The sequence below is a fragment of the Elgaria multicarinata genome, chromosome 2 (assembly GCF_023053635.1).
Source record: "Elgaria multicarinata webbii isolate HBS135686 ecotype San Diego chromosome 2, rElgMul1.1.pri, whole genome shotgun sequence".
In the NCBI taxonomy this organism is placed as follows: domain Eukaryota; kingdom Metazoa; phylum Chordata; class Lepidosauria; order Squamata; family Anguidae; genus Elgaria; species Elgaria multicarinata.
This window is the reverse complement of record NC_086172.1, coordinates 53015411-53042791: the sequence shown is the minus strand read 5'-3', so window position 1 is coordinate 53042791 and position 27381 is coordinate 53015411. Positions and strand designations below refer to the sequence as shown.

At 40.7% G+C, this 27381-nt stretch overlaps 1 protein-coding gene across 1 annotated transcript in view; it reads right to left on the bottom strand.

Moving 5' to 3' along the window:
• The window catches only part of NEB (nebulin), a 214789-nt gene that overhangs the window by 171776 nt on the left and 15632 nt on the right, over positions 1-27381 (bottom strand). Inside the window, exons 6-34 of the mRNA XM_063116557.1 lie at positions 26695-26799; positions 25555-25659; positions 25347-25451; positions 23371-23475; positions 20482-20583; positions 20192-20299; positions 17762-17878; positions 16346-16447; positions 16146-16250; positions 15957-16061; positions 14698-14796; positions 13869-13973; positions 12600-12707; positions 12385-12498; positions 11493-11594; positions 11293-11397; positions 11098-11202; positions 9993-10091; positions 8369-8473; positions 7762-7869; positions 7547-7660; positions 6751-6852; positions 6551-6655; positions 6365-6469; positions 4764-4862; positions 4094-4198; positions 2770-2877; positions 2555-2668; positions 1137-1334 (exon numbers count right to left, since the gene is read on the bottom strand). Coding sequence (XP_062972627.1) covers positions 1137-1334; positions 2555-2668; positions 2770-2877; positions 4094-4198; positions 4764-4862; positions 6365-6469; positions 6551-6655; positions 6751-6852; positions 7547-7660; positions 7762-7869; positions 8369-8473; positions 9993-10091; positions 11098-11202; positions 11293-11397; positions 11493-11594; positions 12385-12498; positions 12600-12707; positions 13869-13973; positions 14698-14796; positions 15957-16061; positions 16146-16250; positions 16346-16447; positions 17762-17878; positions 20192-20299; positions 20482-20583; positions 23371-23475; positions 25347-25451; positions 25555-25659; positions 26695-26799 — 3159 coding nt within the window. The remainder of the gene's footprint in view (positions 1-1136; positions 1335-2554; positions 2669-2769; positions 2878-4093; positions 4199-4763; positions 4863-6364; positions 6470-6550; positions 6656-6750; positions 6853-7546; positions 7661-7761; positions 7870-8368; positions 8474-9992; positions 10092-11097; positions 11203-11292; positions 11398-11492; positions 11595-12384; positions 12499-12599; positions 12708-13868; positions 13974-14697; positions 14797-15956; positions 16062-16145; positions 16251-16345; positions 16448-17761; positions 17879-20191; positions 20300-20481; positions 20584-23370; positions 23476-25346; positions 25452-25554; positions 25660-26694; positions 26800-27381) is intronic.

Genomic DNA, 27381 nt, shown 5'->3' with positions numbered 1-27381 from the left:
CAGAACAGAATTGGTGGGGCATCAGAGAATTGGAAGTGGCATAAGTACCTCATTGGATTCTGCCCATGGTTACAGCAAGAGATGAAAATAAAAAGCTGAAATTCTAAAGTAGGTGCAATTGAGGATTAACTAAATTAACATGAGAAGGCACTCTACAAATTCAATGTAAAGGATTTTAGAGTTTCAGAGCTCTCAGAAAAAGAATAAGCAAAACACATGGATATACATTTTATCAAGTTTTTAGCAGCTGATGGTCAAGCTCCCTGAATCCCAGGCTATCCACTAATGTTAAAAGATAATGTTGTACAACGCTGTCACAAAAATGGATGAGTATAATACTTCGTTTCAAAAGCATGCTATACACTAACCAAACAGTTTGCTTTTCAACCCTACAGAGGGTGTGTGTCTGTGTTTTAAAAACTCCTCTAATTCTAGTCAACTGTCTCAGAAAGTTAAGAATCTTACCAAGAAAATATGTGCTGACAACATTTCAAAAAGTGAAACGTTAGCAGCTATCCAGTATTCTTTACAGATTGCTCTTTGTTCAGCCTTTGGGTCTGCTAAATTGGCAGACGGCCTTCAAGATTCGTCATTTTCTCTATGAACATTTTAGAGCGTCATCAGATGGGGGAGATCGCATTTCCCTACTGTTACTTTTCTGTCCCACAATAGGGATGAGCAGCTTCCTCTTTCTTCACATGGGGAAGAAAGAGGAAGTAGCCCATTCAGTGGGCATTTTTAATCACACTGCTTTTTCTGCACACAGCAGGAAATGGCATCAAGTTTCACTTTAATACAAAAAAATCAGATTTATCAGATCTTATTTTGTCACAGAAAATAGAGCAAAAGGAGTGGGAGATGTGCGGGAGGCAGACAGAGATGTCAAAAGGACCCGCGAACATCCGTAAGTGGCCAGTAACAAGCATGCTATAAAACACTCATCTGATGATGCTCTTGGAGTTTTAGAGTAAAGACCTGTGACGTAGACCATGTTCACATATGGTCATTTCTGCTATGTATTTCTGCTCCAGTTCCCCTGGCTTATTGTTGAGCCTGGAGAAAGACTAGGAAAACATTGTGTGTCTCTGTATTCTTTATTTAAGCAATATTAGGCATACAAAATCATAGCTACTTACATCACTCTGTAGAACATTTGCCTTCTTGGCAAGCTCCAAACTAATACAATCAGGAGGATAGGAGTAATTATGAAGGACACGCTTGTAGTCTGTATCGCTGATAATCGCCTGTGCTTTCTTTGCTTGTACAACTGGAATCATGTCCAGTGGTGCTGTGTACCTGGTCTTTGACACTTCGTAACCTTTTTTGTATTCAAGCTATAGGAAAATTAATACATACCTTTAAGTGTTAACACTTTAAAGGCTGCAAAATGCAAGTTATTATTGCATGCCTGCAGCATGTGATATGCCTGTTAACGGCAGGTACAGATCATTAAAGGAATGGTTTTAATCAATAATAGAGAACATTTGTAAATTACTGGAATGTGAGATATGGACAAAATAGAATTTCAGACATATTTGTACTAATTCTCAGATATTATGAATATTATGTCAACAGGTATTTATTTCTGCAACTGAAACTTCAATAAAATTTTTTTTGACCATTTAAGATATATCCTATTATCCGGGGGGAGGGTGCATTAGCAGAATTTTAACCTCTACAGAGTAACAAGCCTGAACAATAGACATACTACATTATTAGCAATCCACCTGTTTCAGAATAATGATTTTGAATACATGCTAGGCTTAGTTATTACAAGTTTCAACTGATGCTAACACAGTATTCTAGTTTTGTTGGTCTGCCCCCAGCATCTTGAACTTTAAGTTATTAAGAGATCAGGCATCCTTAGCATTCTTGATGGTCTAAATCAGCCTCCCCCAACCTGGTGCCTTCCAGATGTTTTGGAATACAACTACCAGCATTCTAGACCATTGTCCATGCTGGGTGGGACTGATGGGAGTTTAAGTCCAAAACATCTGGAGGGCACTAGGTTGGGGAAGTCTAAATATCCATCAAATAGTAACATTTCCCGATAATTTCTCTAGCCCCTTTTTGGGTTCAGTTACTCTTCCAAAGTGCAATCTTAAACACATTTATGTGAAAGTAAATCCCACTGTGTGTTCAAAGGATCTAGTTCCCAAGTAAGTGTGCTTAGAATTGCAAGCTTGGTAATTTTAACTCATGATGGCAGAAAATCTGAGAAGTCAATGGTTTGTCAAGTTGAAAAAAAAAGTGTTATTTGTTTGATTCTTCCTGCATGCTAATTGCACATAAAGGTTCAACCTGAATATCTTTTGGAAGGGCCTTTTATTTTTTCTAGTGATAAAGCCAGTATTGGAAATGACTCGTTATCATGATATTTTAAAATAGGATTTCAATAGGATTTATTCTGACGATTAGTCTTGCTTCTAGTTTTAACATTCCTGAGATATAGCGAGATGAAGCATTTCTAAATAAATGATTGTCCACAAAGAATTTAGCCCATTGCCAGCATCCCATAAATACTAACTACAGGGATTACTTCATGAGTACTTACATCACTCTGTTGTTTGGCCACTTTCCGAGAATGTAGCATTTTGGGATCGTCCTCAATACTCAAAGCTCCAATTAGCTTCCCTTTGCTCTGTTCATACCCCTTCTTATACTCCACCTACATGGGGATAAATCATTAATGTCCTTCTATTTTTTGTAACCGCTGGGTGTGAATCCAAATCAATCATAGCGCTACCTTCATTTCTACGCAACACTTACATCGCTCGCAATTTTGCGATTGGCTTTAGCAGCAAGAATCGGAATGGAATCCATCTTGATGTCAAATTTCTTAGCTTTCGATTGGTCCCAGTCATATTTATACCAATTCTGACAGAAGGAGAAAAACAGATGACATGAGGAAGATGATACATAAATTCCATATATTTATTGTAGAGAATACAAAAATCTATACATATATGTTTGAATGAGTAAGAAACATGAAGGTTGTTTTGACTAGATGAAGAAGTGGCAGTATCTTTTTCCTTACTTTTTTTTACTAATTGGACTGTACTTCATAAAATTTTAACAGCCTGTCTTTAAACTAACTCACAAATATTAAAATATGTCGAATATGTACTGTGAAATAATGGCCTAATCTGCTCCAAGCAGGATATCGCATTATGAAAGTGGTATGAAAGTGATATATAAAAGGCAGGAGCCACACCAAGCAGGATATAGCACTACGAAAGCGGCATATGGTATGTGTCAATAGGCCCCAACAGTTGTCAGTGCACTTCAATACCACTATAAAGTAGTAGTGTGGCTCCTGGCTTTTATATACCACTTCCATACTGCTTTCATAGTGCAATATCCTGCTTGGTGTAGATTAGGCCAAGGCCTGGACAACCTATCAGGCTATTCAGAGGACGGTGCAGCCCACAGCATCCTATCATATTCTACATAGTCTTATGAAAACTTCTTCGGAGCTAGGAAACAATGACCTTAGTATGGTAAAGGGGCTTTCCTATCTTTAGGGTCAAGTTCCTATCTTCATTTCTCACATGGTCATACACAGCTCTATCCTTCAAGCCCCCAAATCTTCTACCAATTCCTCCCATCCCGGATTCAACCACACCATTTCTAGGTCCCACACAGGTCCCCAAAACTCCACCAGGCTGCTTTTCTATCACTCTTGCCTCTAGCACACTTCTTCCTCCGAAGCACATACAGCCTCCCCTAAATATTTGTTAAGATGTTTATTGGTTTCCTCTCCACTCCCTGACTCTGCCTCCACCACCAGTCCTTTTGGGGAATCCCACTACATAGCCCAGCATGAGCTGTGCATGCTTCCTTCACTCACTTGCCTCTAAGCTCTTTGTCCCTTAACTCTCATTCTTTCTAGGTTTACCTTCCTGTTTAAACAATAAAGAGTCTTGCAGCCCCTTGAAGACTAACACATTTATTATGTTTTCATGCTTTCTGCTTTCATCTCATTGCTATCAATGAAAACATTTCTTTTCATGTATGCCCCTCAATTGCAGTTTGCACCCCAGTTGTCAGCTAAGTCTTTCCAGCTGTGAAGGAGTCATATGCTTATACTTACATCACTGATGTTATATGCATTGACTCTGGACTGGAGAAACATAGGGGCATCTGGAGGTATGGAACATTTGAATTTCTCAGCCTCATGTTTGGCTTTATAGTTCAACTGAAATGCAGAATAAAAAAATAATGACATGGAACAAATGGAACAACTTGAAGGACTTCAGTTAAAATGCTAGGATATATCACAACTGGGAGACCACTCAGAAGACAGAGAAAGAGAGATTCCAGTGGAAGGAAATATAACTCCTAGAGACATTTCAGTCCCACTTCTCTTATTATAACTAACCATTGCTTATTCCTACTTCTTCATTCAGAAGTCTACTAACCCATGCTTTTCAAAACAGAATAAGTATTAAATCTTGTGTTTTGTCCATTTCTGGTTTGTTCATTGGCCTCTTCTGGGCCACACTCAACGTCATCAAAAGGTGAAGCTACAACATCATGACTGGAAACTTTTGGCCCTTTCTACACCTAAGGATTATCTCAGGAAAATGGAGGGATCATCCCTGCCTGCTCCTGGGATCCGTAGTGTGTCATTTGGATGCACAGGGATGATCCCGGGACAATCCCGGGGGGAAAGGCAGGTGTAGAACTGGCCTTTGTCAGGCAAGGCACAATGAAACATAAAACAGGCAGGCCTTGATCGTTTGAGTTGCCATGTTACTTACATCACTCAGCTGCTTGGAATTAATCTGTGCTTGGAGCAAAACGGGTGAATCTGTCACTTGTGTAAATTTGACCTTATCAGGATGCTTTTTGTAGGTATACTAGAGGAAGGAGAAAACAGAACAGCACACACAATGACATTTGATTTCCAGTAGTATCAGTATTATGGACTTATATTTCATTACAAGCCTAAGTAAACAGTTTAATAAACCAAATTCAGATATAGTTGTATGATTGATTGATTTGACAAAAGTTAAACTGGTTAAGCTGACATTCTCTTTTACAGATCTTAAAAGCCCACAAACTATCGAAGATATGAAACACTCAAGAGATCCTGGATGTCCATCTAGGGAGATATCAAATATCCTTGTAAATTTTAATTGAGAACCATAACTGTTAATGTAACCATACCACACTTGCACACATTGGGACAGTGGTGTAGGCCATTACTTGTATTGCTAAGGCTAAAGAGGGTGAATTGCACAGATTTGTATAGGTTGAGAAATTATGTATGTTGGCAAAACACATTTTTGTCATTAAATGTCACAAGAATCCTGGAAAACACATATGAACCTTTAGGGATGGGGAGAAATTTGTTCAGTTCACATTTTGCCTTTTGAAGGATTATACAAACTGAAACACAGTTATCCTTTGAAATTGGCACTTTTCTGAATATTGCAATAGGCTTCTCCGATAAAAATAATGCATGCAGACATGCATATAAATTACAGAAATGTCCAAATATAAAAGAAAAACTTGCAAAAATGTGTATATTAGGCAAATATGCATATAAAATGTGCATATTTGCATGTGCATAAAATGCACATAATGTGCATAAAATGCCTATGAATTTTAATGTAACCCTTTTAAAAAATGTCAATGTTTGGGATAAATTTAAGATATGAAAAGTGAAAAACTGAGAGACACCGAAACTGACCGATTCGTCTATCCCTACTAACGGTTCAGATTGATGATACCTGAGAGAGCAAACTACACCTGACACGTAAATGAGTGGAGGAAGCTCCAGCAGTAATGAAAAGCAGCCCCTGCAAGTTTGAGCAGAGGGGATCAGGAAGCAAGAAGAACAGCTTCAGTCTTCCCACCCACTGGACATTTTGCCACACACTGCTTCTCCACTCAAAATCCAATATTCTTAAGGCTGCTTTTCATTAAAAGAAAACGGCCAGGGGTTCACTATAAATATCTGAGACAAATGTATTAATTGTCCTTCATCCAAACTGCAACTGAAAGCAGCATTGACATATGACATTTCCACAGAGGAGGTGGACTGAAGTGCATTTATTATCAAGGATTTCATCAATATATTTACTTAGCATTAACTTTAAGGGTTGCATCCAACAGTCGGCTCCTGCAGGCGGAATAGCATCCACCAGCAGAGGGGTGAAAACTGACAGGGATCCAGGGGGAAATTTTGCTGCCCTGGAACCCACTGGGGACTGCCCCCACCCCGCGCTGCTGCTCTGCTGATTTCACCACCGAAATTCGGCATAGCAATGGCACTTGGGCTCATTCTTTAACTTCATGAAATTCTAGACCAGAAAGCAAAAGATAAAGGTATGTTCTCAAAGTAATGAACACTTACATCTTTGCACTGGTCTAGTTTCTTTATGGCTTCATATTCTTGAGTTATGGTCTGTGGAAAGTAGCATTTTGCCTTTTCATCTTCATAGTCTGCTTTGTAGTTTTTCTGGAAAAACAACAAGGGATCAATGACCTCCAGGAACATATCTGAAGAAAAGCTAGGTATGTAAATGTAATCTATACTTACATTGCTCTTCAAAGCTTCAATTTTCATGCAGTGTTCTCGATGCGGGTCCTCATAACTGCCTATGTACCGCCCCAAGACGTTCTGATACCCTTCTTTATATTTAACCTATAGAGGGACAAAACCATATGTTACAATCCATGTAGCAGTTTAGGGAAGTCTTGTGTGGACCACGATGCAGGAGCAATCACTACCAAACTTACCTCGCTGAAGTTTTTCAGAATGTTGTCGACCTGATATTTTGGAGTCTCACAGTAGTTAATGCTTCTTCCTTTTGACTTTTCATATGCTTCCTTATATAATAACTGCCAAAGGGAGAAATGGTCAAAGTCATCATATAAAAGGGCCACGGCAAATAACACCAGTTCCTGCCACCCAGTTAGCAAGTTTGTGCAGCCTGCAAATACTGAAAACAAGACGTCAAGCTGCACTACACAGTTTGGATTCAAATCTACATGATACAAATCCATAATCTAGATGGACACATGAGAAGAGTCCTGCTGGGTCAGATCAATCAGCTAAAGAACTGGAGGTTCACCAAAGCTGGACATAGATTTCTTTTGGAATTACTGTAATAATAATAATAACAAATTTATTTATTTGTTACCCGCCTCTCCCTCTGGATCGAGGCAGGGTACAACACAAATGCAAACACCATAAAATACATATAATTGATTAAAACATTTAAAATTAATACATTATTAAAAACAGCACATTATTCAAAAGCATCTTAAACTTCAACTGGGTAGGCCTGCTGGAATGTATTTGTCTTTTATTGGCAAGGAGGGTGAAGCCGGTATTGGATATGATTCACAGACTGGAATATTTAAAAACTGTTCAATAGGTTTTATTCTCACAGTTACTCATGCTTCTTGTTTTTACCATTCCTGGGATGCAGGAGATAAAAGTTATCTAAGTAAGTTAATGTCCACAAAGAATTTAGCCCATTGCCAGCATCCCATAAATACTAACTACAGAGATTACTTCATGAGTACTTACATCGCTCTGTTGTTTGGCTACTTTCCGAGAAAGTAGCATTTTGGGATCGTCCTCAATACTCAAAGCTCCAATTAGCTTCCCTTTGCTCTGTTCATACCCCTTCTTATACTCCACCTACATGGGGATAAATCGTTAATGTTCCTTTGTTCTCTGTAGTATCTGGGTGCAAATCCAAATCAATCATAGCGCTGCCTTCATTTCTATGCAACACTTACATCACTCGCAATTTTGCGATTGGCTTTAGCAGCAAGAATCGGAATGGCATCCATCTTGATGTCAAACTTCTTAGCTTTCGATTGCTCCCAGTCATACTTATACCAATTCTGATAGAAAAAAGAAGAAAGGGATATTATGAGAAAGGTGTGACATAAAATAGCAATGCATCTATTCATCATAGATAATAACAATAGATTTATTTAGACCACTTAAGAAAAACCCACCAGCATATTGTTTTAAATAACTCATACTTGGAATTATCGGGTTGGATCCAGGCTTCCAATGGATGATAGGGACGGTCTAGAGATGGAAGACAGCGACGTCTGGACCCACCCACCCACCCACCCACCCAATAGAATTCCATGAAGAAAATGCACAATAGCCCCTGATTCTGCCTCATCCACAAATATTTTTTTTAATCCTACATCTTATCCCACAACCAGATTTGGTTTGTTCCTTCACTCACCTGCTTTGGGGTTCCCTGTCCTTCCACATAACCATCATGATCATCAATAACAGCTGTATCAACTGCATCTTGCAGCTGAGTAGTCAGCTGTGTCTTTCTAGCTGCACAAGTACAATATATAATATAAGGCTCATACTTACATCACTGGCGTTATATGCATTGACTCTGGACTGGAGGAAAAATGGGGCATCTGGAGGTATGGAACATTTGAATTTTTCAGCCTCGTGTTTGGCTTTGTAGTTCAGCTGAAATGCAAATTGCAAAATGAACAATAATGACATAAGAAGTGACAGCTTGAAAGACTTCAGTTAAACCTCCGGCCTGGGCTGGAATCAGAGGAAAGATTCAAATATTTAAAAGCAAATCTCTCGGAGCACACTGTTTCTGCACCTCTTTTTCAGTCAATGTCAAGAGCAATATCTTCATTGGTATCTGCAGAAACGCCACTTTAAACCAGGGGTTTCCAGCATCGTGTCTCATGGTACACACGTACACACACACACACACACACACAGATAAGGGAGATGCTCCCAACCTTTTCATGATTGTTCTCCCAACGTTACAGCAGCCAATTTGTGATGGTGCCCAAGGCACTTCTTCAAAATGCAAAGTGTCCATGGACCCATAAAAGATGGATATCCTTTGCACCATCTGAGAACGGACATCCTTTTGCTTTCAGTGTACAAAGCAACAAAAGATGGCTGTTCACTTGCTTTCATACCATGCAACATCTCCAAACAAAACTAGCAAGAGGTGTCATAAAACTCTCCCTTTGCAAATAGATACATGTTATTTTAATGCCAATTATCTGCAAATCCTAACAGACTTAAGCTACAAGGGCATGCATACACACAAGCACCCTTGTCAGGTTGTTCTATGTGTAACAATCCTCTTTTTTCTCAATATCCACTTGGATTTCTCCAAGGCCTTTTAAATTGGGTATAATTCTGTTCATCTCAACATTGTACATTTTCCCAAGGCCATTTAATGATTATTATATCAAAACATTATGTGGAATTAATATTGTTGACAAGTGAAATGTTTTATTGCTTTTATCTGTGTTATTGTTTTTATTTGAATTATTGTACATTCCCTTGGTGACATTTATGGAATGGTGGTCTATAAATAAGCTAAATAATTTAAAAAATAAAGAGGAATTAAAACAAAAAGCACAGGCCTGGTGTGACATCATTATAACCTCCCCCACAACAGAAGGAGATTCCAATCATAAGTAACTAAAGATACAAAATCACTTTATTCCCAGGGTTAAAGGTGAGCCAGAGGTTCACCAAAGATCAACACTGACTGAATGACACAGTTTGGTCCTTCGAATATGTGGAATTCTAGTATAGGAGAGAGTATGTCTGAATAGACAGAGAGTGGAATTTCAACCTCACAAATTAATCACACCATTCTCCACCATGCATATAGGGTAACAGATAGGAATCCCAGGCCAGGGAAGTGTCCCTTCCAGCAAGGTCTCAAACCTGACACCTGCCTTATTAGAAACTGACAGTTGCTTATTCCTGCTTCTGCATGCAGAAACCTACTGACAAATCTCTCCCCCCCCCCACTCTCCCAAATAGAATAAGTATTGAATCTAATGTCCATCATTGAGTTGTTCATTTGCCTCTTCTGGGTCACAACCCAACACCCTCACAAGATGAAGCCACAACATCATGACTGGAAACTAATTGTCAAACAAGACATCATGAAACATAAGACCAGGCAGGAGTTTCTTGTTTCAGTTGCCGGATTACTTACATCACTCAGCTGCTTGGAATTAATCTGTGCTTGGACCAAAACGGGCGAGTCTGTTACTTGTGTAAATTTAATCTTATCGGGATGCTTTCTGTAGGTAAACTAGAGGGAGGAGAAAACAAAGAAACACACAGAGTGACATTTGATTTCCAGTATCATCAATATTATGGGCCTATAGTTCTGTACCAACCTAAGTCAAACATTTAAGGTCCAATCCTATGCATGTTTAGAGGGGGGGGGAGTCCTATGAGCCCCAGCATGGAAGTTGTGGGACATTTTTTGCCTAAACATGCATAGCATTGCACTCTTAACAAACTAGATTCTAATATAGCAGTATCATTGATAGATGGATTGATTCAACAAAATTATAACTTGTTACGTTGATGCTGTCTTTACAGATCTTAAACCCACAGACTATGAAAGCTATGAAACACCCAAGAGAATCCACCTTTCCATCTAGGGAGGTATCAAAAAACTCTGGCAAATGTTTAACTGAGAACCATGGCTGGTAATGTAACGATACATCGGTACAGTGATGGAAGCCGTTATTTGTACAGCTAAGGCTAAAGAGGGTGAATTGTACCAATAGGTATTGATTTGCTTGAAGAATTAAGCATGCAGCTTGAGTACACTCTGGCCACTAGATGTCACAAGAGTCTTGGAAAATACATATGAAGATGTCGCCTTTCGAAATGCTGATACCTGAGAGGGAAAACTCCACCTGACATGTAAATGAGTTGTGAAAGCCCAAGAAATTTTCTTTTAGTAAGAAACCGCCTGTGGAGGCTGCAAGGTTGAGCAGAGAGGATCAGGAGGCAAGAAGAACAGCGTCCATCTTTCCAAGCACTGAGCATTTTTCATCACACCATTCTTCCTTGCAACATCCTAGTTTCTTAAGGCTGTTTTTCATTAGAAGAAAATGAGTTCATGGCTTCAATACAAACGTTTGGGACTAACCTGTGATTTGTTCCTCATTCCAAATGCAATTGGAATGAGGAACAACCGACATACTTCATTAGATCATGGAAAAAGCATTACCACTGAGTGAGTGTGTAGATGGGATTAAAGTGCATTTATTATCAAATATTTGAGAGAAATTAACACTTACATCTTTGCACTGGTCTAGTTTCTTCATAGTTTCATATTCTTGAGTTATAGTCTGCGGAAAGTAGCATTTTGCCTTTTCGTCTTCATAGTCTGCTTTGTAGTTTTTCTAGAAAAACAACAAGGGATCAATGACCTCCAGAAACGTAGAAATATCTGAAGAAAGGAAGCTAGAAAAATGAATATAATCCACACTTACATTGCTCTTCAAAGCTTCAATTTTCATGCAGTGTTCTCGATGCGGGTCCTCATAACTGCCTATGTACCGCCCCAAGACGTTCTGATACCCTTCTTTATATTTAACCTATAGAGGGACAAAACCATACGTTACAATCCATGTAGCAGTTTAGGGAAGTCTTGTGTGGACCACGATGCAGGAGCAATCACTACCAAACTTACCTCGCTGAAGTTTTTCAGAATGTTGTCGACCTGATATTTTGGAGTCTCACAGTAGTTAATGCTTCTTCCTTTTGACTTTTCATATGCTTCCTTATATAATAACTGCCAAAGGGAGAAATGGTCAAAGTCATCATATAAAAGGGCCACGGCAAATAACACCAGTCCCTGCCACCCAGTTAGCAAGTTTGTGCAGCCTGCAAATACTGAAAACAAGACGTTAAGTTTGGATTCAAATCTACACGATTCAAATCCATAATCCAGATAGACACATGAGAACAGTCCTGCTGCGTCAGAACAATGATAGATCTGGCTCAGTATCCTATTTCCAGCTGTAGCTAGCTAGATGTTTCCAGGAAACCTACCTTCAGATCATAAAGGCAGCAACCTTCTATGCCATCCAGCACATTCAGAGGTACACAGCCTCTGATGACCGATGTTCTATTTTGCTAATTATATGCAGAAATACCCCTTTATAACCCCATCCTTAATGAATTTCTCTTATTCCCTTTTCAAACCTGACTAAGTCAGACCCACCATCACATCATCTGGCAGGGATACATTGTGCGCTATGCATTGATTGTATCACATTTGCGACGTATTAACTTAAGCTAGAGAATTAAAGGTTCACCAAAGCTTGACATGGGTCTCCTTTGAAATTGCTATAATGTGTTTGTCTTATTGGCAGGGAGGGTGAAGCCAGTATTGGATATGATTCACAGACTGTGATACTTTAAAACAGTTCAATAGGACTTATTCCCACAATTACTCTTGCTTCAAGTTCTTAACATTCCGGGGATGCAGGAAGATAAAAGGTTTCTAAAGAAGTGAATGTTCAGCACACCACCAGCATCCCATAAATACTAACTACAGAGATTACTTCATGAGTACTTACATCACTCTGCTGTCTGGCCACTTTCCGAGAAAGTAGCATTTTGGGATCGTCCTCAATACTCAAAGCTCCAATTAACTTCCCTTTGCTCTGTTCATACCCCTTCTTATACTCCACCTACATGGGGATAAATTATTAATGTCCTTCTATTTTTTGTAACCGCTGGGTGTGAATCCAAATCAATCATAGCGCTGCCTTCATTTCTATGCAACACTTACATCACTCGCAATTTTGCTATTGGCTTTAGCAGCAAGAATCGGAATGGCATCCATCTTGATGTCAAACTTCTTAGCTTTCAATTGCTCCCAGTCATATTTATACCAATTCTGTCAGAATAAAAAGAAGAAACAGATATCATGAGAAAGGTGTGACGTAAAATAGCAATTCATCTATTTATCATAGAGAGTATGCATCAGGGTCAGGTCTATCCTCCCTAGCGGGGAAAGGGGTTTCAGGCAGTCAATCAAACTCAGAAGGAGGAGGAGGAGGAGGAGGAGTTGTTTACCAGCCAGTACAGGAATCAGGGGAGGAGATTCTCCAAGACTCTTCAGGAGTCAAGCATGAATCTTCCCACGAGCTTATCACAGAGAATGCAGACAGCTCAGAGACCATTCCCTGCCCCCCCACACACACTCCTGAGAACTCAGCCTCTGTCTGAGGGAGAGGGGACATCAGAGTTGACAGATCCCAGAGTCCACCACAGAGTCAAGCAGGCAGAATTGAGAGGATGTGGAAAGTGGTCTCTTAGGGTACGGGTTCACGAAAAGCTCCTCCTGAAAGACGCTCCCTGAACTAAAATGCCTGTTGGATTGTAAGTAACAGTCCTGCTTCATTTGAAAGCAACTGCCTAGCTTTGTTAGCCAAATTTTGTTTAGAAGATAGCTCCTGGCATTCACACTCCCTTCAGGTGTGAAGAGATGTTTATTTGTTAAATAAACTTTGTTGATTACACAGCAGACATCTTTATTGTCTCACATCAGCGGGATGGCTTAGATTCATGACTATATATATAACAAAAATAGATACATTCAGATCACTAAAGCAAAAACCACAAGCATATTATTTTAAATGCCTCATACATGGAATTATCAAGTTGGATCTGGACTTGCAATGGAAGATAGAATGAGAGGGGGGCTACAAATAGCATACAGAGACATCTGGACCCCCATAGAATTCCTTGGAGCAATTGAACAATAGCCCGACTCTGCCTCATCCACAAATCATTTTTTTAATCCTACATCTTAGCCCACAACCAGTTTTCACCCCTTCCTACACTCGTCTGCTTTTGTGCTCCCTGTCCCTTAACTGTTCTTCTTCCTGGGTTTAGCTTTCTGCTAAAGTCCCACTGCAATTAATGACAATTCTGGGTTATACACATCATCATCATCACCATCGTACAACAGCAGTTACTGCATCTTGAAGATGAGCAGTCAGCTGTATCTTTCTAGCTGTGCAAGTACAATATATAATATAAGGCTCATACTTACATCACTGGCGTTATATGCATTGACTCTGGACTGGAGGAAAAATGGGGCATCTGGAGGTATGGAACATTTGAATTTTTCAGCCTCGTGTTTGGCTTTGTAGTTCAGCTGAAATGCAAATTGCAAAAGGAACGACAATGACATAAGAAGTGACAGCTTGAAGGACTTCAGTTAAACCTCCGGCCTGGGCTGCTAATAGCAGGACTGAATAAGTGCAAAGTTATTTTCTCCTGGTTGTGCTTTTATATTGTATTTTATATTATGGTTTTATACTGTTGTTTTATACTTTGAATGGTCTTAATTGTTGTGAACCACCCAGAGACCTTCGGCTATTGGGCGGTATAGAAATGCAAAAAATAAATAAATATTTAAATGTTTAAAAACAAATCTATTGGAGCACGCTATTTGTGCACCTGTTTTTCAACCATATCTTCATTGATATCTGCAGAATGGACCACTTTACGCTAGTGGTGAAAAACCTGTTTCAGCCCACCAAGGCTGAATTCCATTTTGGAAAACCTCTCAGGGACAGTTTTCTAGTGGTAACTGGGACCGAAGGCAAAACGAGTGGCAATAAAAATACCAGCATATTTTAGTTTAAGGGCACAATCCTATGCCTGTTTAGACAGAAAAAAAAGTCGTACAAATTCCCAGCATTTCCCAGCCAGCCGAGCTCATGTCTATCTCAGCTTTTTATTGCCCTGTTCTGGGTCACACTCAACGTCATCACCAGGTGAAGCTACAACATCGTGACTGGAAACAGTTTGTCACACAAGACACCATGAACATAAGACCAGCAGCACTTTGTTGCTGGAGTTGCTGGGTTACTTACATCGCTCAGCTGCTTGGAATTGATCTGTGCTTGGACCAAAACAGGCGAGTCTGCCACTTGGGTAAATTTGATCTTATCAGGATGCTTTTTGTAGGTATTCTAGAAGGAGGAGACAGGAAGGAAGGAAGGAAGGAAGGAAGGAAGGAAGACAAGGACAGTTGATTTCCAATAGCACAAGCATTATGGTGGTCCTATACTTCAGTTTTAGCTTAAGTAAAGACTTCACTAAGCTAAATTCAGGTATCATAATATGATTGGCCAAACAAAAGTCTCACTAACTAAGCTAAAATGTAACATTGTCACCTGCAGACCTTAAAGCCCTTACACTCCCAAAGCTATGAAGCATCTGCAAATCACAGATGTCCATTTAAGGCGTTTAACTTATTTATTATTCAATGCCATTTTGTGAGCTTTAGTCCACTCAGTACCACAACTACTACATACACTCGTCATGCATCATATGGCTACAGTGGTATAGGCCAGGATTTCCACTGCTATAGTTAAAGAGGGCGAATTGCACTGATATGTAAGGTTTACTTGAGAAAGTATGCATGTGAGCTGAAAAAGGCATATGAAGATGTCGCATGTCAGAATGGTGAGGTCTGAGAGGGGAAACTACACATTACATCGAAACAAGTGGTGGAAAAGCCCAGCAGTTTTCTTCTAATGAAAAGCAGCCTCTGGAGGCTACAATTGTGAGCAGAGGAGCAGCAGGCAAGCAAGAGGAACAGCTGAAGCCTTTCTCCACTGGACGTTTTCCAGCTCAAATTCATTCCTTTCTTTATGCCATTCTTCCACTCAAAATCCAACCTCATAAGGCTGCTTTTCATTAAAAGGAAAGCATCTACACCCCATAGCATGCTTTGGCGAGTAATGTGCAATTTGGCCCTGACTCAAAGCAGACATTCAGACACTATATTAGATAGCAAAATAAATATTTCAACAGAAAGTAGATTGAAGACCATTTTTTTCAATTCTGTGAATTATTGAAATCCATGATTGATGTACTTAATTAGTACTTAGCCTAAGACTGCTCTTTTGCTTGTGTGTATAATAACATCGATGTGTTTTTGTTAATATTTGCCTGCGTGCATTTTACAGTTTTAGCATCACATTGGTTTATATGTTGCATATTTGGGGAAATATATCACAAATTTAAAAAAGAAAGCACTGGGGCTCTTTCCTTTAACTATTTTAAGCTCCGCACCACATTGCTTAATATTAGATAAAGATAAGATCGCACAGAAACAATTACTTACATCTTTGCACTGGTCTAGTTTCTTCATGACTTCATATTCTTGAGTTATGGTCTGCGGAAAGTAGCATTTTGCCTTTTCATCTTCATAGTCTGCTTTGTAGTTTTTCTAGAAAACCAACAAGAGATCAATAACCATCAAGAAGATATCTGAAGAAGGGAAGCTAGATAAGTAAATGTAATCCACACTTACATTGCTCTTCAAAGCTTCAATTTTTGTACAGTGTTCTCGATACGGGTCCTCATAACTGCCTATGTACCGGCCCAGGACGTTCAGATATCCCTCTTTATATTTAACCTGTAGAAGAATGCCACCATTCATTGCAATCAATGTAGCAGTCTAGGGAGATTTTATCTGGCCCTTAAAAATGAAACCATCACTACAGCACTTACATCGCTGAAGTTTTTCAGGACGTTGTCAATCTGATACTTCGGAGTTTCGCAGTAGTTAATGCTGGTTCCTTTTGCCTTTTCATATGCTGCCTTATATAATCTCTGCCAGGGAGGAAATGTAAAAAGCCATAATTTAACAGAAGTCACAGCAAGTATCACCAGTGCCTCCACTGATCACGATGCTATCGGATTAGCAAATTTGTGCTGCCTGCAAATGTGGAGAGCAGATTTTGGGATTCAAATCTCCAATATAGGATTATATATTGGATTACATATAATCAAGATAGGACTATAAGCAAAACCTTGCTGGATCAGAGCAAAGGACCATCTAGACTAGCATTCTGTTTCCAGCAATGGTTTATTTATTGTTTATTGCATTTTTATCCCACCTTTTTCCCTCCAAGGAACCAAGACAGCGTACATAATCCTCCTCTCCATTTTATCCTCACAACAACAACCCTGTGAGGTAGGTTCGGCTGAGAGTTTGTGACTGGCTCACCCAGTGAGCTTCCATGGCCGAATGGGAACTAGAAATTGGATCTCCCGACTCCTAGTCCAACACTTTAGCCACTACACCACACTGGTTTGTCAGATGCCCCTAGAATGCCCACCTTCAGGCAACAGCAGCCATCTCCCCACATGCCTCAGGGCCTGCTCTCAATGCAGTGTTCCTCTTTTGGGGTGAGAGGCATTTGGGAGAAAGACAGTGGCAGCTGCAGCAGAGCTGCCCAAACCGTGGCTTCTCCCAGCTCCAGGCCTTCTTGAAAGTGGGGTCAGGAGGATCCTTTCAAGCAGAGACTCAGTATTGAAAGGAGATGCACCAGTCTGGGCAGCTCTGCAGAGACCTCCCCTTAAGCATCACCCTGCTGCGGCCTTGCTACCCAGGAAACTTGTGGTGGGAGGTGGACGGCCACGGAGGCTCACAAGGGGGTGGGAAAGGGTGACACTGAGGCTCATGGAGGGGATCAGTGGAAGCTGGTGGCTTTGATATCAGTGGGGCTGTGAATCTGTTCTGGGTTTCAGGCTATCCAGGGTGCTGTATCTATTTTGGGGGAATTGGGTTCAGTACCTTGAATAGCTCCTTTAGAGTTATGACTGAAACAGAGCACATTCACAGCCCCACTAACATCAGAGCCACCAGCCTCTGTCGGAGGGAATGCCATGGAGGCTTACAGGGGTGGGGCAAGAGCAGTGCTGGGGGCTCCCCCACTGGCAACCTTGCCTGGGAGCCCCTCAAAAGCTTCTCCTGGCCCTGGTTTCAGAAATTCAATGTTTCAGCAATTCAATGTTACATTCAGATCCGGTACGAGCACCTGACCAGTCTGGGCATCTGATAGAGCCCACTGTCCGTGACACACCACTAGACACTCACTCACACACACACAGACCAACCCTGGAGAAACGCAGCATACGTACATCATTCACAAGATTTCCAGAAGCTTTTAGGTGCTTAAGCAGTGGGTTCTCCGTTGCTGGAAGCACATTGTAATCAGTAGAAGCTTTGGATTTTTCATAATCTTCTTTATATTTCACCTAGAGGAAGTAAGAACAAAACCATAATAATTTTTCCCAAACTTGAGTGTACTTGAAGTATCTCAAATGCCTCGTCTGCTTTTTATAGTGGTGATTATCTTACAAGATTGAAAGAAAGAAAAAAGATTGACAATGTTTATGTACTATTTTAATTAGAGTATATTTGAGGCACTTAGGAGATTTGGGGTCTTCAATTAAGAAAATAATTGCAAATTAGATTTTATACCATTGAGGCTGAAGCTTGGCAATGTTTACATGACAGAAGCAGCTATTTTGTTTTATTTATTTATTTCATTTCTATACCACCCAATAGCCAAAGTTTTCAATATACCAACTATGCCCTTATCTTGACAGAGATAAACAAGTTATCCATGCTCTGATAACCTCTCATCTGGATTACGGCAATGTGTTATATGTGGGGCTGCCTTTGAAAATGGTCAGGAAACTTCAGCTAGTACAAAACAGGACAGCAAGATTGATAACAGAGAGTGGCCAATGAGACCACATCACACCAGTCCTTTTCCAGTTTCACTGGCTGCCAGTCCAGATCCAGGCCTGATTCAAAGTACTAATATTAACATTCAAAGCCCTAAATGGCTTGACTGGATGCTAAGATCATCTTCTGGGGGTCCTTCTCCACGAGACCCCGCCAAAAGAAGTGAGGCGGGTGGTTACCAGGAGGAGGGCCTTTTCTGCTGTGGCACCCTGGCTGTGGAATGAGTTCCCCAGAGAAGTTCACCTGGCACTTACGTTGTACTCTTTCCGACTCCAGGTGAAGACCTTTTTATTTTTCCAGTATTTAAACATTTTACCATGCTAGTCTTTTAACTTGCTGTTTTGAACCTGTATTTTAAATCTCTGCATTCCTGTTTGGGTTTATACTGTTTGTACTTTTATATTGTGGTTTTATATTGCGGTTTAAATTTTATACCTAAGTTTTATTGGGCAGTATAGAGATGCAGTAAATAAATATCATGTATTATATCTATAGGTATTATGAACAATGTGGTGTTTATTTTAAGAGAGAGAGAGAGAGAAAGAGTCCTTATCAAGCTATATTTGTCCTTGGGCTGAAATTGTTCTATTGAATCTGAGACAGATTTTTTTTAAAAAAAAAATATTCTCGAAGTGTGAGATTGTATATCAGTCCCTGATAGGTTGGACACAGTTATGCTCACAGGATGCTTCCCACAGCAAAACAAAGGAAAGTGAAGTTCACCTATGAGCAGCATCCAATGCTGCCCAAGCACCAGTGGGACCTATCGCTAGCACAACAGGAAGCTAGCAGTTCTTGAAGCAATCAGAAATGAGTGGATGCCATGACCTTATTGGAGGAATCTTCTTCTGATGAAAAGAAGAAGAAACTCCCATAACCAGACAACACCAAGGAGCCACCATTTCAGGATTTCTGGGGAAGGCTGGGCCCTCAGGACAGATCATCTTGTGTCCATCCCCAAAGGAAGGGGGAAGTTCTTCATCTGAGGCTGTGGCTGGGCCACCACCTAGCCTCTGAGAGTGTCATCACCTCAAGAAGCAGACTATAAGAACAACTGTTCGATTAGAAAGAAGGACTCCTCAAGAAGAAGAGAATGAACTGCAGCTGAGCCCTAAGCAGGGCTCAGGAAGCTCTAGCAATATAAGCCTACAGTATCAGCCTAGCCGTTAGTGGAAACAGTCTTATTTTCTGCTCTAGTGTCCTGTTACTCTGACCTTGGCTTGTGTTTGCATCTCTGTGCTACTGACCCCTGGACTCCTGCCTAACGCTGCTTTTGGACTATGATTCTACTTGACCGATCCCATGGATTTTGACCTAGGCTGCACTTCAGACTTCTCTCTGGAACACCGCTACCAAGCTTGGCCATTTGCCTGCTAAATTAACTTTCTTATTATTTTGTCCTTGTATTTGCCATGAGCCAGGCCCAGTTAGAACAGGACACAGGGCAGGGCAACAGAGCTCATTTCTGGGGTTACTTTAGGAAGCACTAGTTCCTGTTGTGCTAGCAGTTGATCCCTTGTGCACAAGGAATGAGTAGAGATGCAGCAGCAGTATTGGATACTGCCCAATGCCTCCTTCTCTCTACAGTCCTCCCTGTGCAGTCTGAAAAGCTTGGGGAACCCGCCAAAACAGCATTGGAGGTGGTGACACCACCTAGCATGGTATAAGATCTTGAATCAGCCCTGTTGAATGAAATAGTCACTTCACTTCATGGAATGGGAATAACAAAAGACCTGCAGTACAATACAGATCAGGCAGTTGCTGAAGTTTTCCAAACTGGCCCCAATCTAAATAAAGAGCTAGAAATTGCTACATACCTTACTAGCAACAGTTCCGGCTCGCTTATTAACTGCATACTCTGGAGTTTCTGTTTGCATAAAGTAGATTTGGTCTTTCGTATTTTCCCACTCTTCCTGGTATCTTCTCTGTGAGCAGCAAAAAAACAAAGAAATCCCATTTACATTTAGTCAATTCAGTAAAATATGGAAGTAAATTGGAATTGAATTGCTTTTTTAAAAAAAGTAGCACGTAGAAAGCAATAGAAAAATTTAATAATCAAAGCTCAAAATAGGTGTTAATTTGCTGAGGTTTGAAATAATTTCTTTACCATGCTCAAGTTGTCAGAATTCATTTTAGCAACGGCAACATCATAGCATGGAGTTTGGCTCCATTTGCCCTTCTTCTTGTTATAGTCTTCATGGTAGTTACGCTGTAACAAAAACAAATAAATATTAAATGCCAGATAACCAAATGCAACTTTCGCCAATCTGGCTCCCAATAGGTGTGTTGAACTATACTCCCATTATCCCCAGCAATCACCATGATAGCTGAGAATTATGGAACTAGTCCTTCATATCTGGAAGGCACCAGGTTGGGGAAGGCTCAACTAAAGTAGAAGGCCCAAATCTGCTCCTATGGTAAGTTGTCTTGTCATAGCTACTCCTGGATTGCGGTTTTCAGTCTCTATCCTTCAATTTCCTTGAATGTTGTTTGAAAACATGTAATTCTATCAAATTTTCATGATCTATAGAATCTACAAGGTAGATCACCTATTCTTGGTTTTGGGAATCACAATAAATATTTATTATTATCTTTAACAGCGTAAATAAAAGCTATTCCTCTAGAACAAAGGGCCACAAAGAAATTCGAAAGAAGCTCACCAATCCTATCAATGATGGTGTTAATGGATAGGAAGGAAACAGACACCAAAAAGTCTCAGTTACTCAATTATCTTTTTTCCCTTCTCCTCCCACCATAAAAGGTTTGAACACTATTAATTTGCCTGTGCCTATTGGTTTAGCTCTCATCCTTTCCTCCTTTGTTCAGTGATTGCCTGTCTCTAAACTAAAAGGTAAATTGGGGAAATTAGAAAAGCCAACAGTGAGCAACAAGTATTCCAGCAAAGGAAGAGAACACTGATAAATGCAGTAGTTCATGAGAAGGTCAGATATCATTCCTGTTTTTAAAATTAAAATGAACTTTGTTTCTGAGTTTAAATTTACTAGCTATTTGAAACAAATTTCACGGCCACATTAATTTTAATACTCTTTCAATCTTTAGTACTAGATCACTCTAATTATACCTAAATATTAACTTTACTGGTCATGCTTCATGGTTATGGAAGTCATCAGTTTTGCCATTAATTCAATGCATGAAATCAGATATAGACATTCTGTCTGCTATAATTCTTGCTGGGCCTGTGAAGCATGATTTTGCATTGATATGGAAAAGAAAATCTAAATACAGAGAGGCACATTTATTCCATGTTTACCTCAATTGCTTTTTAGGTCTCCTCAGAGGAGTTTATATAATTGAATTACCATAGCTCGCCAAATGTGTAGTAAAACAATATGAAGTATGAGGGATACATTCAGCGTTAACCACTTATATAGTACAAAGTAGGGATGTCACTCAATTAAAGAAATCTTAGCTTATGAACTGCATGAATTGAACTGATGAATCAATCAATTGATTACACCTGAATAAGTTTGCAAATGAAGAAAAACAATAGTTTTGAAGAAAACACAAACTTGGTTTTTTTTGGCATATGTCCACATGGGGGGGATCTGCACGTCGCTCCCAGAGCGCTTCTATGCGATCCCAGTGCACCCTGAAAACGATAGTCTGACTTCCCTGTAAAAGAAATGAGGAAGAGCCGTCCATGCCGCCGCCGCCACCGCCGACAACGAGGAGAGCTCTCCCCCGGCGAGGAGAGCTCAGCAAAAGAAGGAGGGGTGAAAAGCCTCCACCCCTCCTTCTTTTGCCGAGCTCTCCTCGCCGGGGGAGAGCTCTCCTCGGCGGCGGTGGCATGGACGGCTCTTCCTCGTTTCTTTTACAGGGAAGTCAGACTATCGTTTTCGGGATGCACTGGGATCGCATAGAAGTGCTCTGGGAGCGACATGCGGATCCCCCCATGTATTGCAGTAGGCACCAACAAAAAAGGCAGTTATTGAAGCAGACATAAGAACATAAGAAGTGCCATGCTGGATCAGACCAAGCGTCCATCTAGTCCAGCACTCTGTCCCCCAAACTGGTTGTTATCACAACATCTTGTGGTAGTGAGTTCCATAATTTAACTATGCGCTGTGTGAAGAAGTACTTCCTTTTATTTGTCCTGGATCTCCCACCAATCAGCTTCATGGGATGACCCTAGGCTCTAGTATTTTGAGAGATGGAGAGTAATGTCTCCCTATCCATATTCTCCACACCATGCATAATTTTGTACACCTCTACCGTGTCTCCCCTTAGCCACCTTTTTTCCAAGCTAAACAATTCCAGTTAATGTAACCTTCCCTCATAGGGGAGATGAGGATCACTCATAAGGTGGCAAAATGTCTATGGCCAGCCCTATGGCTGATGATACCTGGGCTACTTTCTAGTAAATTACACAATAACCCTATATTTGGGCCAGCCCAATACACTTTTCATGAGGTGAATGACAAGACGGCTCTCCCTCCCATTTCACATACAAAAGCTGACAGGGGTGGCAGTTGAATCTTTCCACAATGCTGGTGATGGGACAGCATTCTCCATCACACCTCAAAGCAGCAGCTTCACTTAAAAGGGCACAGAGAAGATGCCATGGCACACACAGTTGTCTCCTCCAACACCTTTCTGCTGCCTCCCAGTATTGCCGTCTGAAGCGACCACTTCATTTTGCCTTGTGGTAGGGCCAGGTAGCCTTGTCTGACAAAATTAGTTGAAGCACCAAGATGTGCTAAGTGAGTACGATGAAACAGTACTAGTGAAAATAAGTGCTTTTTAAGGCTTGTATGGATAAACAGGAAGGGGGGGGTAAGATTCAAGAGGAGAAGACCCCGTTGGGAACAGATTAACTACAATTGCAGAAGGCTTTGTAACAGGCAGAGGCCCTTCTTTGAAGGCTCCCTATATTTTTCCCTGCCTCTACATATTAGAAAGGCACTTGGATAGCTCTGTTGTTCCCACTAACTTAAGGGAGATGTTTATCCAAGAACGGACACTACAGTATACTCACGTCACTGAGCTGTCTGGTTACTTTCTTGGCAAGTTCCACATCAGGTGGATCTGGCAGAGAAGTGTATTTAGCTTTGCGTTCATCATGCCCTTTTTTGTAGACAATCTGAAATGAGGGAAAGAGAGAGGAACTGCTTGCTTAAATAAGGAGAACATTTGCTCTTGCTTTATATTAACGCCGCCTTTCAGAGGAGCTCACTTGCACTGTGACGAATTAAACTGAGTCAAACTTATCAATGAATGTCAACTCTGAGGTCTCATGCTGAATTCTGGCTCTAGAGTTTCTCTGTTGCAAGACAGACATTTTGAGATTTGCTACTAAATGACCTGGAAAATTGAAACGCTCCCCCAGAGGTTTGTCAGTGTTACCCTTTTAATGTCAAATCTGTGCCCATTTATTCTCTTGCATAAGGACTGTCCAAGTTTGGCCTATGTAAATGGAAGAAGGACATTTCTGGCAAATAATGGCATATACCAGGTTTGAGGATGTGCAGCTGTATGATCCCCTGCCAGTGAGTCTGCAGCGGTTTGGTCCAATAATAGTGTTGTCTGGGTAGCTACTCTAGAATTCTGCACCATTAACTGAACTATGCTAGCAGAGGAGATTATCATTTTATTTGCACACTTTTTTTTTCCTTCTTTACACTTTAGTGGAAAAATCCTGCTTTGAAAAAATTGACAGCTATGCAGACAGGCACGTTCATTTCAATGGTCCTGGTACTAATGGGATTGGAGAATGATGTTCTCCCAAGGAGAAACATGGACGCTTGTTTAAAGGAGGAACAAGCTCCTTCGAAACCACTCCCAACAATCCACAGAGCTCATACGCATGGCTAAACATACTCTGAGATGTGAGGACAGTGCGTGCTCCAAGGAGTTTAGGGTAGCGTACATGGTTTGCCTGCTCCATTTCATCCTTGCAACAACCCTATGAGCTGGGTCAGGATGAAAGTTGGTCACTGTCCAAGGTAACCCAGTCAGCTTTCTGGCTGAGCAAGGATTCGAATCTGGATGGTCCTAGTTTAACAGTCCTAGTTCAAAAGTCTACCCTTCACACCACACTGGTTTCTTTGTGATACTGTGATACCTTGAGTGAAGAATTCAGCATCCTGAACATTTCTGTTTTCATTACAAATGACAAGCTACTTCCTAACACTTATGGTTAACAAGATAGGTTTGAGTTGACAACACCGGGGGGAAATTCAAGCACTTTGTATTTTGCAGGGCAGAACATTCAAGCCAGAAGGTACGGCCTCCAAGTAGACTCACATCCCATCATCTTTCATAATACAAATTAAGCACCAAAGACAGTATCCAACGTTGTTGTGTGCTAGCAGGAACCGCTGCTGGTGGAACAGGAATCAAGCAGATCCTGCTGCAATTGGAAACGAGCCAAAATGCTCGTTTCTGGCACAAGGTAGGTCAGCTGAACGCACAGAAAGGAGCTCCATTGATCTATCCTGTTTAGGAAATCAGCATTTCTGCTCATTTCCAGGACTGCTGTCAGAATTGCTAGTTCCTGTTGTGCTCACAGTGAGCCCCCTAGTGGAACAGAAACAGCAGGAGTACAGTGGCTGTACTGGATAGTGCCCTGACAGCCATTAAGTTTAAGATAATAGGAAGTCTGGACGGGGTAGCCACTGGCATTAATGAAGGGCCTGACAGTGCAATCCTAAGCATGTGTACTCAGATGAAAGTACCATCATTTTCAGTGGGGCTAACTACTTAGCAAGCCTTCTTAGGATTGCATCCTGTGAGTGCCTTTAAGAAGGGTGAGTTGTTATCCTTACTTTTCAGCTCACGGAGAACAAAGTAACACAACACACATCCTACCACTCACCAAAAGAGCCTCACGCCCTTATCATGTGCCTGTGTCATTAAGACCTCGTGTCAAACATGCCTATCTCATGTCAAACATGGGATCCCTTTTCCAATAGCACACGTCCACAGAAGCCTACCAGAAGCCTTGATACTTACATCACTGAGGGACTTTTGGGCCTTCGCTACTCTCCTTAGTTCTGGGCTGTCGTCATAAGGATAGAACAGTGATTTGTCGGCTTCCCAGTCTTCAGTGTATTGTTTCTTAGGGAAAAGTAACGTGTTTTAGGTGTGAGACATAATCTGAACAAAACAGAACAAATGAATGGGAAATTATATAGATCCTTCAAACCAGGGCCAGGCCTACCTTGCTGTACAAGGCTGTATTTTTTATTGCCTGCACAAGCTCCGGAGCATCAGGGGGAAGCAGGTACTTTTCCTTATTCTCTTCCCAATTCTGTTTATATAAAACCTACAGACCGCATATAAAACAGAATATTGGTTACACAAGCCTTAGGGAAGCACCTGACTTTATTCACTCAAAACCTATGCTTAGCAGATTTTACAGCAAAACACCTCCTTAAAAAGCCTTAAATTCTTCAGTGATGGCCCCACAACTTACTCCCTGGATAAGTATTTGCCAAGCCTACTTCCTTCTTTTTAGGATATATATATATGAATGTGATTTTACTGGACTCCTCTGTTTTTTAAAATCACTGCTGTTTTTATTATATTATTGTTCTATTGTTTTGTTTTGTTTTTAGTTTTAGCTTTAAACTAAATTTATACCAGTTTTGCCTTGAAAAGCAAGGTAAATGCCTAAATTTATAAACAAACATTGGCTGGAGAGGCATCTTGTCAATCTTCATTTCAAGCAATGCAGCTGCTTTGATTTAGGTAAACCCTTTTCTGTTGCTCACTGCAGTAAACAAGTGACTCATGTCTCAGAGCTCCATCACACCAGTGTTATAGCCCGCTGTCACAGTGTGTTGCATACAAAGGAGTCAGATGACGCCGTCCATGTCCTGCCCTGATCTCGCCTCTTCCCCCCCCCCCTTTATGCAAGGTTTCCAAGTGTGGGGAAGGAATTGTTTTTCCAGCAATGCGCTCAACCCTCTACCTGTATTTTTATCCCATCATACTCAATCCGATGTTCTGAGGGCAGGCGGAATTGCTGATAAAAGGGAGGGTGTGTGCCAGGGTGAGGTGTCCCTGCGAACAACCAATAGTTTGTAAGGGGAGATACAAATGAGGTCTGCGGGGTGGGAGGGAAACAGTGATTCTGAGGACTGGTGTGAAGATGAATGAAATGTAAAGCTTTCAATTACTAAGTAAATGGAGGGGGATAATACAAGGGCAAACGTTCAGGTGTGATGGAGCTCTCAAGCATCAAACAGTTTGAACTAGCCCTGAACTCCATCAGCAGCACCCGTTGCGAATTGTATATGCATTCATGTGAATAGTTACAACTCTCATTAGAATTCTGTCATTCCACAGAATGACTCACCTTGCTGACTTGCTGAGACACCTTCTTTGCATGTTCAATGTCTCTTGCTTTTCCATCAACGTGACAGTCAGTTTTAGCAGCATCACCAGCCATGCGATATTTAACCTATAGTAACATATATATAATATGGTGAACCTACAGTATACCAGATATAGACAGATAGATCACACATTATCATCATTTTGAAAAAGATTTTACAGAATGTACATTATTTTACCGATCACAACACTGGCTTGGATCAAAAGAAGCACAAGCAGAATGAGTTCAGGCCTTAGTGCTATGCTGTGCATTGTTGTTCAACAGCATGTTGAAGACCACAAAGTATCTTCAGTTGCACCATATTCTGGGAAACATATTACATAGAACAAGTTGCAATGGGTAGGTACAATGCATTAGAAACATGTGATGTGTAAATACATTGACAGAGATGTGGCTGTATAGAGAAATTTTTGAATTACCGGAAATAACTTATCATATGTTTACAAAAAGATTTTACGCCACATATGCAATTGTAAGCACACACAGTAGAAATCTCATTGACCTTGGTCAGGCATACAAATATACATGCTTAAAACTAGGCTGCTAAATAAAATATTTAAAGTTCCAACTGTGTTCTTCTGAAATTTTATCTAAGTCTAATTTTGGTAGATGGTAATAACCAAGAGCAAGGCTAAGTCAGATCAACAG